The sequence below is a fragment of the Belonocnema kinseyi genome, chromosome 3 (genome assembly GCF_010883055.1).
Source record: "Belonocnema kinseyi isolate 2016_QV_RU_SX_M_011 chromosome 3, B_treatae_v1, whole genome shotgun sequence".
NCBI classification, from domain to species: Eukaryota; Metazoa; Arthropoda; class Insecta; order Hymenoptera; family Cynipidae; genus Belonocnema; species Belonocnema kinseyi.
The window spans coordinates 84,709,066-84,722,448 of NC_046659.1; the positions used below are offsets into that span (position 1 = coordinate 84,709,066).

General features: G+C 35.0%; 1 protein-coding gene and 1 long non-coding RNA gene across 2 annotated transcripts in view; one reads left to right on the forward strand and one right to left on the reverse strand.

The window, feature by feature from the left end:
• Positions 1–13,383, reverse strand: part of LOC117168684 — a 100,939-nt gene that overhangs the window by 44,212 nt on the left and 43,344 nt on the right. The gene's annotated exons all lie outside the window — the stretch shown is intronic.
• LOC117168682 overlaps positions 1–13,383 on the forward strand; it is a 39,985-nt gene extending 26,602 nt beyond the window's left edge. The window contains exons 2-5 of the mRNA XM_033354355.1: positions 5,602–5,743; positions 7,982–8,282; positions 8,954–9,253; positions 12,244–13,383. Of these exons, the coding sequence (XP_033210246.1) occupies positions 5,602–5,743; positions 7,982–8,282; positions 8,954–9,253; positions 12,244–12,398 (898 nt within the window). The 3' untranslated portion in view covers positions 12,399–13,383. The remainder of the gene's footprint in view (positions 1–5,601; positions 5,744–7,981; positions 8,283–8,953; positions 9,254–12,243) is intronic.

Sequence of the window (13,383 nt, forward strand, 5' to 3'; positions counted from 1 at the left end):
GGTAGGTTGGGCTGAGGAAAACCGATGACGATCCCCTGAAAAAACGGCACCACGCTGGGCTCTCGCACTTGCTTTCCTACATAAAAAACTGACTTCAAATATCGCAATTTGTACGAAAACAACAAAAAGCACATACTTCCTTCAAATTGTAATAATATGTTCAGAAATGTTTAATGTACCACTATGAATTTTTTTAGATGTTTCCTATTATTTTTTCAATAAAAAACTATGCTTCAAAGTTCACTGTTTTTAAAAGCTATAAATTTTCCTCACTTATCATCGTATTTTCAGATCTGTAAATTACAAATATTTTTTTGGAATATTACTTTTCGGTTCATTAACGTACAAAATTTGCACCTTTAAAATGATACCTCTTTCATTAACCTGCCGATAGTAAGTGGTTGAATTTTTTAACAAAAAACATGAATTCTCAACAAAAAACGCAATAGTTGATATTTAAACCAAAAACGATTTTAATTTTAAATCAAAACAGTTCAATGCCACAAAGCAGTTGAGTTTATATGCGGTATAAGGAAACAAAAACAGAAAAGGCAGGCTTTTCAAATACAATTTTTTTTCTAGCTCACTTAGGAAAATACTTTCAAGAATTCAGGGTTCAGTACTGAAAAGAGTACAGTAGAAAAAACATGTTCTACCGATTTTATAAAGCTATACTATACCTTTTATACTACACTAGAAATATTACAAAAGAAAATACATTACTAATAAATAATAAATTAAATATCATTTCAATTCCCTTTTTTCAGAAAAAATCTCCGTTTTACCTAAAATTGAACTACTGAACCGCTGTGATTCCTCAAATTGTATTAAAAAAAAAATTGGTGGCACAATTTCGGTGAAGTGAAAAACGAGTCGCGTTAATTCTCGGGGAACAATTAACCACACGCGACACAGGCATAACCGTGCATGTAATTCAGACGTAAACGACGAACGAGACCTCCGACAGGGAACTCGCCTCTCGACAATGCCTCGTTTCATAATTACCCTACACCAGCCGGATAATGAATGAAAAAATGAAGACGCGACCCCGAAACTCGGCAACGTGCAAAGGCTTTTTATTTGCTCTGGTCCTTTTGGGTGTGCCTCGTGTACTCTCTTTGACGCTGTTTCGGCTTTGATATTCCTGCCAGAATATTCCCACTTTGCGAATATAACCTAGAGTTCTTGTTCTTCTCAATTTTCCCCTCTCATTTGCCCCTAGCCTGGCACGTTTCGTCTCTCTTTCTCTCTGTCTCTCGCTCGCTTTCCGTCTCTCCAGATCTCTCTCTAAAATTTCTCCTCCCACAACCTTTATTCTTCCATTCACTTTCTTTCTTTTCTTTTTGAACCTCGGCTTCTGTTCCCAAAACGGGTTCATTGCCAAGCAGTGCCCTCTCACCTTTCTTTTTCTCCATCCCCCCTAAAACACTTTAAATTATAATCGTAATTTTTAAAGTGGTACTTGAATTACAGTCACCTTCAAAAGGAAGAATGCAGTTTTTTTTAGGGTTGAACATTCATGATCGTTGTTTAGTTAGATAAAAATTAAATTCTTGAGGGTTTATGATTAGGAAATATTTTACAAAAATATGTCCAGAATTTTAATACTTTAATAGACAATTGTAACACTTTCAGCATAAGGGATGTTTTCATGAAGCATGAATGCCATAAGTTTTGACGTCGATTACGACGCAGGAAACGAACAGGGTCCAACGTAGGTGACGAAATAAGAAATTACGTCGGATTTTTTTAGTAGAGCGGGTTATAGACCATTCCTAAAGTTAAGACTAAAATAGTTTATAAGCAAAAATGGGAATTATTGTAGGAAAAGGGTGCAGTTAAGTAGATTAGGGATAATATTATCAAAGTCCGTGTCCCATATTTTATGAAACTACCTGTGCCTAGGTATTCGGAACAAAGTACCATTTACATCACTGGTGTCAAGGCTCGCGTGCAGGTCGAGAACATTGGATGCCGGTGAGTGGGTGAGTACAAAACGAAGAAGAATCGTCAAGGAGAAGGTGGAGAACGGTTCGGACGGACGGACGGGCAGTTGCTATATAACCGGTTCTCTCCCCCTTCACTGTGATGCACGCGCGTTGTTATAACCTGCAACCACGAGGACGGAATAACTCCCTACCGCCCTATTTCGAAACACAAGAGTTCGCCAAACCTATTTTGCGTTCTCTCTCACTACATTTATTTTTACCTTCGCGATTTCAACTGTGCGATCGCACGTCTGATTGTTTCTGTATGTGAGGATGTAACTTAGTGTATTTTTTTTAGTAGGTGTAGCTGCAAGTAGAAATGTGTGGATAGAGACGCGGGCGTCGAAAGCGCGTTTCGACGTTTCGGAACATTAACGGACAATCTCGTAAGTGGGCGTGTAAGGGCTCGAAAATTGGAAGGTAGGCTGGCCTCGACCAAATTAACGTTTGGCGATAATATCCGTTCTCCGTGCCCCATCCCGACAGGCATCTACCCACCCTAGGCAACCCCGTCACGATAGTTTATGTCGATTTTCTTCTGCTTATTTTTTTTTTATATAAACAAAAAAGGTGTTACTTTATTCTAAATCGGTTGTAGAAATCTCTTTTTTGGAAAATAGCAAGGCTTTGGTCCAGACTTCACACTCTGTCACCTCGTTTCGTTTTTTTCGTGACCGAATGAATAGAACCCAATCAGAACATATAACTACTTATCTAACTAACTTATGAAAAATATTGAAACGCCCATCCCGAATTTTCAAATTTATTCCCCTATTTTCATGAAAAATTGCCCGGGTTGTCCTGTTTTGAGATCATTTTGGACTGTGAAGTCTGCTGGAGCTAAAAAAGCAAATTATGCAAATGCTAGTCGCGCTCTGAACAGTATAAATATTTTCCCAGAGAAAATATTTTTGTCTAATATGGGTAGTTTTATCATAAAGACTGCCATATGGCTTCTAGAGTAAGAATTACGGTTATGACCGCTATATTTCTAGCTGTCGTTAAACTTTCCAGAAAACACGTATAAGGTGGCTTGAATTCACTACCTTTACAGCTTTCCGTATAGCGGATTGAACTTAGAAAAACGCCGTTAGAAAGAGAAGTTGCAAATAAAACATGAATTTTATATTATACGAAAATTGCGTATCATCCGACGGCGAAACCCGAATGTCTCGTGTAATTAAAAAAAAAGGACAAAATTACTGAGGTGGATCGTTTTTCTCCGGAGGCTCTGCGATAAAGTTGAGTCCGATTTCCATCTATATACCCAGTAGGCAAGGGCCATAGATCCCAATCTTCCTGTGAGTAAAACCGTCGGTTGAAACGACTAAATTGAAATCGCGAAAAAGTGGGCGTCGACCATCCAGCGAATCTCACTCTGAAAATGCCCCCCCCCCCTCTCTCTCTCTCTCTCTCTCTATCTCTGGTCCTCCTACCAAAGTTCATTATCAAATTAGTCTGCAATCGATTTTTGAAAACTTTAGTTCCTATTCATTGTCAAAGTATAATTAACGTCCTAATCGTTGCCAACTATTTTACTAGGAGACAGTCTCTATTTGACGCACCTCTTTAATTTGCACGCTGGCTTTTTATCGCTTCTAAGGCTTCAAAAGCGTTTGTTCAAGTACACGCGCGTTACTTGTAGGTTTTCTGAACTGAATTAGTCCGTAAGTTTCATTTTTTTACGTTAAATTTATCGTATTTTCTTCATCAGAAATGTATTATAATAAATACAAATATTTCGCTGATAATGAGAGTAAAAAAATTAAAAGATAATCTAAAAATAATACTCTTTCTCCTATTCCCCTCTTTTCCTACTTTTTTAAGAATTCCTATTTTTCCCCTCGTTCAAAAAAAAAAAAAAAAAAAACAAATTCAATTATTCTTGGTTAAAATTTCATTCCTTTGGGTTAAAATTCCAATTATTTCGGTAGAAAATTCATCGCAAGTGTAATTTTTTTTAATGCAACTGTTTGGTTTAAAATTGATCTGTTTTTATTCAGAAATAAAACATTCTGTTGAAAAATCGTATTTTTGGTTAAATTCTACTGGTTTTTTATTTAAATGATTCAAAGCATTCTTGGTTGAAAATTCAACTATTTGGTTGAAAATTGTAATATGTATTTGAGGATTAACTATTTGGTAGGCAATTAACTTTCATTGTTAAAAATTAATCTTCTTGGTTGAAAATTTATCTTTTTAGGTGGAATATTCAGCTATTTTGTAAAAGTAATCATTTTTTGTCTAAAATTCAACTGTTTCGTTGAAAATTCACCTCTTTTGCTTGAACGTTCAACTATTTAGTAACCAGTACAACATTTTTATATTTAATGCAATATGAGATCTACATTAATTGTATATTTGTATGAACGTCTGTGAGGGCGTTTTTGCCAAGTTTGAGAATTATACTGTGTCGAATGTTCGTTAACTTGTGCATTTTATGAGAATATTTTCTGAACCTTTTTTACTATGCCTCGCCTCTTTCAATGTGAAGCGAGAACGGTAACTAGCCGTGACCGAAACTTCATAAAATAGTAAGGAGGAAAATAAAGAGACTCTCGTGGAAAAAACAACCAAGTAATCTGGAGCGTCTCGTCGCGGAAAGTGCTGTCGGAAAGAAATGAAACTGCATCCAGTCAGTCAGTCATTCGTCAAGAGACTTTTAGGAGGTATTTCCCATTTTTCCGTATCCAAAACATTGCTGTTTTGCGTCAACCTGTCGATATTTTTTTTCCCTTCTCTCGTTTTTGAGCCAGTTTCTTTAGGACTTGCAAAGAAACTCGAGTACTCTGTTCGGTGGCTCGTAGAGAGATTGAGAGAGAAATAAAGGATCGGATGATCTAGGTCTTCTCGGGACTGAAGTCCGTGTCGAATCCGTCAATGCTCGTCCTCGAACACCTAGAATCCTGACAAGAAAATCTTTTGTCGTCCCAGCACGACCTTCTTCAGTCACAAAAAAAATTAGCGAATCGCCGATCTAAGAGGAGAGGTACAATACCTAAGTAGATTCAAAGCGAAGTCTTCAAGAAAAGAAACTTCTACTGGGAACCGAGTGTCGTTGGATGGAGTTAAAAAATCTTACACCCGGTACTCCAGATGACGTTCATTCAGAGAAATCTCTCATGCTTTCTAATTCCCTTCATCGCTTTTTTTGCAGTTTCTATTATAGAAACTTGTCAATTTAATGAATAGCCTTGACTACAATATAACCCAGAGTGGCCGCAAAACTTAATTTTAAAAATCCCCTGCTTTTTCGCTTCTCCCAGACTTGCGGCCATTCTTATTATGATAATCAATTACCTGCTGTCCAGAATGAAACGATAAAAATGCTTGGTGATGTAACACAAAAAAAGTAGTACAGTCTAGATTCTATAAATAAGAAAGACAATTTCGTTAGCAAGTGGTCGCTTTCGAGTTGCTTAACCATGAAACTGTGTTACCGTTATTAGACACGAATGAAGAGCTGCAAGCGATGAAATTCTATTTACAATGCCTAACTTAATACCTTATTTTACGAGTCGATAGACACGAATGTGTGGTGGAAGCTTGATTAATGCTTAGCATGTAGTTGGAACCACGTTAATAATGACCACGTATATTTTCCATGTTACAGATTTCGAATAGACAACACAGACCACATAATAGACGTGAACAAGAACAACGCAGCGTTCGAGTACGACCAAGTGAATATAATCTGTCCTGTGTATCAACCTGGGACGTACGATGACGAAGCTGAAAAGTACATTATTTATAATGTAAGTTATCTTTCTCCTTATCATCTTTTAGAACCTTTTGAGAGATCGATCTGGAAGAATTTCTTTCTATTCATTCAAATAATTCCAGCTTATCCTATGTATAATTCATTAAACAGGGTAGCTACAAAATCCCAATTTCGAAATTCCTTGACTTTCCCCTAACAATTTTTCCTTTTCCCTGACCTTTTGTATTGTTATTTTAAACACCTTGAAGGGCAACAGTCATACATAATTTTATAAGTGGTGATCCACAAATGACGTGAGAAATACATTAATTTTCAACCAAATTATTAGTATTAGGGCTTGGAGTAAAATATGAAAAAAAAAAAAATTAAATGCAGCTTTAAACAGGTCTTTCTTCAATTAACGTCTTTATTCTACCAAGGCCAGAGAGCGAGTGAATAACTGACACGTGGTCAAAAGCATAAGCACTAAGTGACTCATAAGAAGACCCCATATTAGAATTTATAAACAAAACCATAGAGTCTTTCAGCGATGTAGCATTTGTATAGTTTAATCAAGTCACTTCCTTCTATATATTAATCATCACTAATCTCTTGGAATTATAATGTTCATTTTTTTTTTTACAAATCTTGCATCAATTCCAACAAAAATAGTTTAATTTTCCACTCAAAAAGAAGAATTTGGAACCGAAAATGGAAAAATTATATTTTCAGTCAAAACAGATAATTTTCAACCAAGAAAAAAGGCATTTTTTAAAATAGTTCAATTTTCGATCAAAGTGATGAATCGTCGATAAAAAGGAATGGAATTCTTTTATTATTTTAATTTTCAATCAAATACAGTTCAGTTAAAACAAAAAGTATGAATTTTCTACTAAAAAAGATGAATTTCCCAGCAAACATGGGTGAGTTACATTTTCAGTTAAAATAATTAATTTTCAACTAAAAAAACGAAGTTTCAACAAATGGAATTAATTTTTAAATCAAATAATAAATATCCACTAAAAATTAGTTTTTAACCAAATAGTTGACTTTTCAACCCAAAATAGAATAATTAAATTTTCAGTTATAAAAATATTTTTTCAATAAAAAACTAATATCAAACCAAAGAAGTAAATTTTTAACAAAAAGTAAAACAGTTTAATTTTTCATTAAAAAATAATTTTCAATCAATAAGTTTAAATTTCTATAAAAAAAGATACAATTTCAACAAAAAAATTAAATATTTAGTTCAATTTTCAGTTAGAGAAATTAATTTTTAACTAAAATGATAAACCTTAAACCAAGAAATATGAATTTTTAATCCATTAGTTGACTTTTTAACGAAACAGATTAATTTCCTACTAAAAAGGCAAATTTTCAACTAAAGCAATGAATCATCATCCAAAAATATAAATTTTTAACTTATTTTTAACTTAACTTGATTTGACTTCAAGCAACGCTGTCAAACAAGCATAATAGATATTCATGAAATTATAATTTTCGAGACATTTGTTTTCGAGAGAAAAATTCATTTCGAGAAAGAAAAATATTTAGTCCCAACTTTCCCCACTTCCCCGGTCATATTTGTTTGTGCATTCAGTTGCCTTGCGTAAACAAGAGGATCGCTTTTGCTATTTGTTCAGCTTCTGAAACCGAGCCATTCAGACATCCGTATAAGAATATTTCTCACGTACTTGCCTTTTTTTTGGTCAACCCACTATCTGATGGTAATCGTGCCGAGTCACTTCAAATCCGAAAAAAATTAACCAAAACATCGAGTCTCGTTTCAAGTAGAGGCAAACTATTCCTTACAATGAGAAAAAAATTTATTTAGTCAGCTGGTGGTAGTGAGAGAGTAGACCACGCGCTTTTACCACTTAATGACAAATCTTCTTTTCTCCATTCATCAGGGTGTGTACTATTCTACTTGACCCGAAAACCGGGAAATGACTTAGAATTTAAAATTATCTGCCGGGTACAGCCTGTTTATTCTTTATTGCGAATGATAAAATTAAAGTTCATATTTTCTTATTTGGTTTTATCTTCCGTGGACCAAATTATCTTGCCCCCCCCCCCCCTTATGGCGAAGGCCATTCATTTTGGAAGTGAAGTGTTCTTTTTGCCTTCGCTTCATTTAATAGCAATAGGGATTTTTTTGTCACTTTTTCTTAATTCATGGCCTCCGAGGAAGGAGGTCGTTGCACAGCGGGGATTCCTTCATAGTAATCAATCACCAATTATAGGACAAACTGAATTGCAGAACTGTTACAAATCGGTTTCTTAACTTTTGCAGGTGTCGAAGGAGGAGTACGAAACGTGTCGGATAACGAATGCGAGTCCGCGGGTAATAGCAATCTGCGACAAACCATTCAAAACGATGTATTTCACCATCACCTTCAGGCCGTTTACGCCACAACCTGGAGGCCTCGAGTTCCTTCCTGGACACGATTACTACTTTATCAGCACCTCCTCCAAGGACGATTTGCACAGACGCATCGGTGGACGATGCACCACCCACAACATGAAGGTCGTCTTCAAGGTCTGCTGCAACAACGACGCAGACACCTCATCCTCAGCTACCTCCCGCAACAACTGTAAGTTCCAAACTCAAAATAGAAATTAAATTATGGACTTCAAAGCCCGAAATGTTCTCAAAACACGGAAAATGGGGTGGTTTTTCACATGTACCATGTTCCTAAAGTTTTAAATCGAAATAAATTGCATTCTCGACAGAATAGTTGATTTTACTTATTTGATTCTATTCATTCAGTTGGAATTTAAACGTAACAAAACGATAAAAGGGGAGAAGGAGCGTAAAGTCTGAAATTAACATTAAAAAGTATTATATTGTATAAGTATATATCTTCTATTATCTAATTGAAAGTTTAGATGTCTCCTAAGTAGAGATGTAAACCCAAGTTTTATATTTGAATAGATAGTCCTGGATGGTGATTCGAGCTAATCTTGATATTCCATCTCGAACCAAAATACCGAACCTGGACGTTGACATATATCCATAATCTTCCAGCATCTATTGATTTCTATATTTTGACATGCCAACCAAGGCAGCTAAGCTCTCTTATCATTTTAGTGATTTATGATAAATGCCAAGCCCTACTTAGGTCTTAGAAACTCGATCTCATTCAAGGCTGCAAATTCAACCTTCTCTTCAGATCCCTTTTTGCTTGATAATCATACAGAGTTAGGATTAATCGGTTGGATTACACAACATTTTTTTTCTAACGATTCATGTTTCTTTTTTCAGCCGTTGCGGTAACCAGCAGCACAGTTGCCAGCAGCAGCTCAACCACCGCAATTTTGGGTGGAGGAATAGCGGGTATGCCTGCACTAACACCACCAAACGTTCACAAAGATCGATACTACCCCGGAGGCAACATCCATCATCATCACGATCATCATCAGCCAGCCACGGTGTCGCCCACTCTATCCGACGTACCCCCTCCAGTTATCTACCCAGCTTATCCACCTCAAGTTGCACTACCACCAAACTACAAAGGATCACCGTCCTCACCGTCTAAGACTTCGATCCAGAAGAAAAAGAACAGTACGTATTTACTTTCGACAAAACTTACAGTCGCAAGCTTTCAACAGAGTCGGAAAAACAATCTCGGGCAATGAAGGTGTAGAGATTTATCAAAAATCTGTGAAAGACCTATGAAATTATCCATAGATAATATCTCAATATCTCCGTAAAAGATGATTTGTATGACTTGAAACCTTAGCTTGGAAATGAGTAAGAACTTATTTAACGGATTTCGGAATTAACATTTTTGAAAATATCTCTACATCTTTATATCTTGAAAATTTATCAGTCAAGATCAGGTTTCTGTTAAACAGCTTCTCTACTGCAGGTGTTTCCACAATTGATTAATGGAAACAATCTTTTGTAAGCGATTTCGTTTAATCAAAGTGGGAAAGCTTCAAACTTTGAAAATTCTTTAAACTAGAAATTCAAAAATAATGATAATCTTCAAATCTTTTATTTCCTTCCCTAGAAATTTTGAAGCTAGAGTTGTGTAGAAATCCACTTTAAAAACTCTGAACGCGAAAAAGATTTTAAAAAGTTGAACACGTGCCAAATCGCTATCAGCAAAATAATATCTTAAATTTTCAAAGGCGCTTCCGTAAAGCATAAAGCTTGAATGTTAACTTACTTTAAAATTGCAATTTTCTTTTTTACTCTATAATTTTAAAAGAATCATGGGAAAAGACAAGATAAACGTAGAATACTTTCGCAATATGATTTGAAACAATAGAACAATTAAGAGAATAAAAATAATAATAAGTTTACAATGCAAATCAAGGAAATCAAGATCAAGAAGTAGAAATCTATTACACAAAGCGCGTATGAATTCATTTGGCTGCACACATTCCAGCAACTTAATCGGCTTACATTTTAAAACAGAGAAGGGTAAGGGTGAAAATTTATGTTCATGAGCCTGAATCTACATTCTACAATGAACAACAGTGAGCTAGGACCCTTTTTCCCTCGAAGGCCATCTGTTAAAATGAACTCGTTTCCATGTCCGTTCTGTTCGTCACCTAGTAATTTGACTTGAAAATAGCTCGAATTTGATTTGCATTTTCAGATAAGCTTCATTGTCAAACAGTGTTAATAAACTTGTACTTTGCACCTTAGAGAGCAAGTGAAAGATTTATTCAGTTTACTGGGAGGTCTCTACTTTAAAGGAAATACACTTTTTTTATTTATTTATTTTTTTTTTACTTTTTTCCCCTCTACTTGTGTACTAGAGGTGCTTTATGAAATGCCAACCATTTGCTTTTGCCCTGCCTCGATCGAATGTTAGCTGTCAAAGGGAATCGAGAAAATGGTTGAGTCTCGAGGCCGATACTCGCTCAGAAACAAGTTTTCATTTCCTGTAGATTGTAGAAACGTTCTGATGTTGTTACAAGGCGGACTTCGATGAGTTCAGATTTGGATTTAGAATGCTTTTCATATTTCTAATATAGCCCAGTAAAAATATTATTGCCATTATAGCCAATAAGTACATTTAAATCAATCTTCGCCTTTTGGCTCTGATTTCAGGGCGCACGGTCTTCCGCTTTTTTTTTCTTAATTTTCCTGATTTTTGGAAATCCCCATTTTTTCCCTATTCTCAAGAAACTTTTCCTTTTTCCCCTTTTCTCTTTAAATATACAATTTTGAAAATAAATATTTGAATTGCGCAGAAAATTCTCTGAAATTACGAAGTGTATCAATTATAAAATAAAAATTGAAGCAATTGTGGCACTTAAATAAATAAGGCACACGTTTCAAGTGCTGAACCATTAAAAATAATTACTCTTAAAAAAATTGAACCTGAAACCTGAATGTGAAAATTTGAGACAGAAGTTGTTATTGAATAGTTATAGCTTTTGCTGGTGAACAACAATGAAAAATTACGATATTTAAAAATAAATTTTTCGCTCAATAACATTTTTTTAATGCGCAAAAACATATACACATAAAAATAAAAATAAAAAACAATAAATATAAAAATAAATAAAATAATAAAATGAAATAAAACAAATAAAAATAAAATAAGAAACATTTTTTTTAAAGTTGAATATGTTGAGTTCAGATTAAACCAAAGAAACATTTTATCATTTTGCTTTTTCGGAACAAAAAAACTTTTGTCGTGATTTCAAATGTTTGGAATCTAATTTTTTTGCGATTTTTGAACGTTATGAACAACACGAAAGAAATATTTCCCATGAATAAAAAATTATAAAATGTTTCTTTTGTTCAAGCTGAAAAAATTTCTGGTTCAATTCAATCTAAAAAAAAACATGTTTTCGAGAAATTCTGTATAAGACACATTTTCTTGAATTTAAAAAATTTTTTATTGCAAATTTAAAAAAGAGAACAGAAGATATAAACCGATTAAAATGTTTTTTATTTTCTTATTTTGTATGCCGACCCACAAATTGTTATCTATCAGCTCAAACGATTCAATTAATTTTAGCATTTTTATTTTGCTCTACTGAAGAGTGTAGTTTCAAATTATCATTGAAGGTATTAATTATAGTAAGGAAGAAATGACCAATCTCGGAAAAAAATATTTATGATAACAATGTTAAACGAATCAAAACAGTGTATTTAATTCATTTTATTTTTGCTCGGACTTTTGATATCACTCGGAATAGATTTCCAACGATCAAATTTTAAAAAATCTGTAATTTCAGAAATCATTGAAAATTATTTAAAAATATAACCTTGTTTGTCCTTTTCGACATGTATAAATAAATGTTTAATCTTTCCCCCTTTTCATGAGAAAATAACCCTATTTCCCCTTTTTTTTGAGCTCCTTTTGCTCTGGTGATCCCTGTGATTGGTAGAGGCGATTTATTTCAATCATGCAAAGAGTAGGTAATTTTTTTATTGATGAATGTAATTGTTGTATATCATGCAATGCAATCATTGACTATTTTCCGGCTTTTCCGGTCAGTGGACACTCTGGAGTTAACATTTTAATTTTAATTCAAACTAATCCTCAATACTTACTAATAAAATGTTGTTTTTTTTATTTGCAGAGGAGTACTCAGATCACCCGAACGAAGTTGTAAAGAACGAAGAGCTCACATACAACAGTGGGACTACAAGTATGCGACATGATCGGATGCAGCAGCTCTCCTTACTGGCAGGGACGCTTCTGGTCACCCTGCTTCTGACCAATTTACTACGGTGAAGCAACTGCCGACCGAATTGAAGTGTCGAACCCCTTCTTCTGTGATTATCCTACGTTTAATTAATTTCCACGATCGTTTGGACTTTCTCGATCGTGAAGATTCGAGTCGCGGGGACGCGATGTTAAACATGCCAGCGATCGTTATGTGAAAAGCGCGCGCCTCCCGGGTGGGAATGAAGTCGAAAGAGGATGCGTCGAAAAACGAGCAACAGGCCATATTACGATTAAACGAGAAATTTAATTTAAAAAAGACAAAAAGAAACAAATGAAAAACAGTACTACTACTACTACAACTAGGCACTACCATAGTAGTAAGCCCACTAATATTACTACCATAAAGCGGTAGTATATTGGTTGTCCTTTATTATCATTACGCTAATTCTAGGTATTTATTTAAAATGCAAGATCGAGCGTTTTGCGTGCTAAGTATCCTCGAGCGACGACGACAACGACGACGAGGCACGACAAAATATTCAATTTAAATTATATAGGACGCTCGAAAACCACTACGTACATCGTCGGCGGCGAATGGCTCTTCCGCAAAAGACTGACAACGACTGAGGCGTGTGCATTCCATCCTCGTTCATATTCTTGATGTATCGGCCAAAGTGGCAAAACTTGGATCAAACCTCGTTTACGTTAGATAGTCCTTATGGCCTACCAAATTATTTTTCCCACTCGTATGTTAACGGATCGCAAATGTCTACTTTTTTTCTCTGAGAGAACCAATCTCTTCAAATTAGAGAAATTGTTCTTTTACAGTTGAAAGTCGATATCTGCCGTACGAAAATTCTCAAAAGACTGTAAATGTTAATCATAAATGTTAGTAAGATTCGCAAAAAAAAGCGAGTAGGAGACTGTGTCGAAGGGCCGTGCGCTCGACGCGCGGGTCGTGACATGATATTTAGCACGCGTGTAAATAAATTCCTACGAATATGTGTACAACGGGCTCTTGGTCCTGGGAAAAAGAAATCGTTTATCGTTT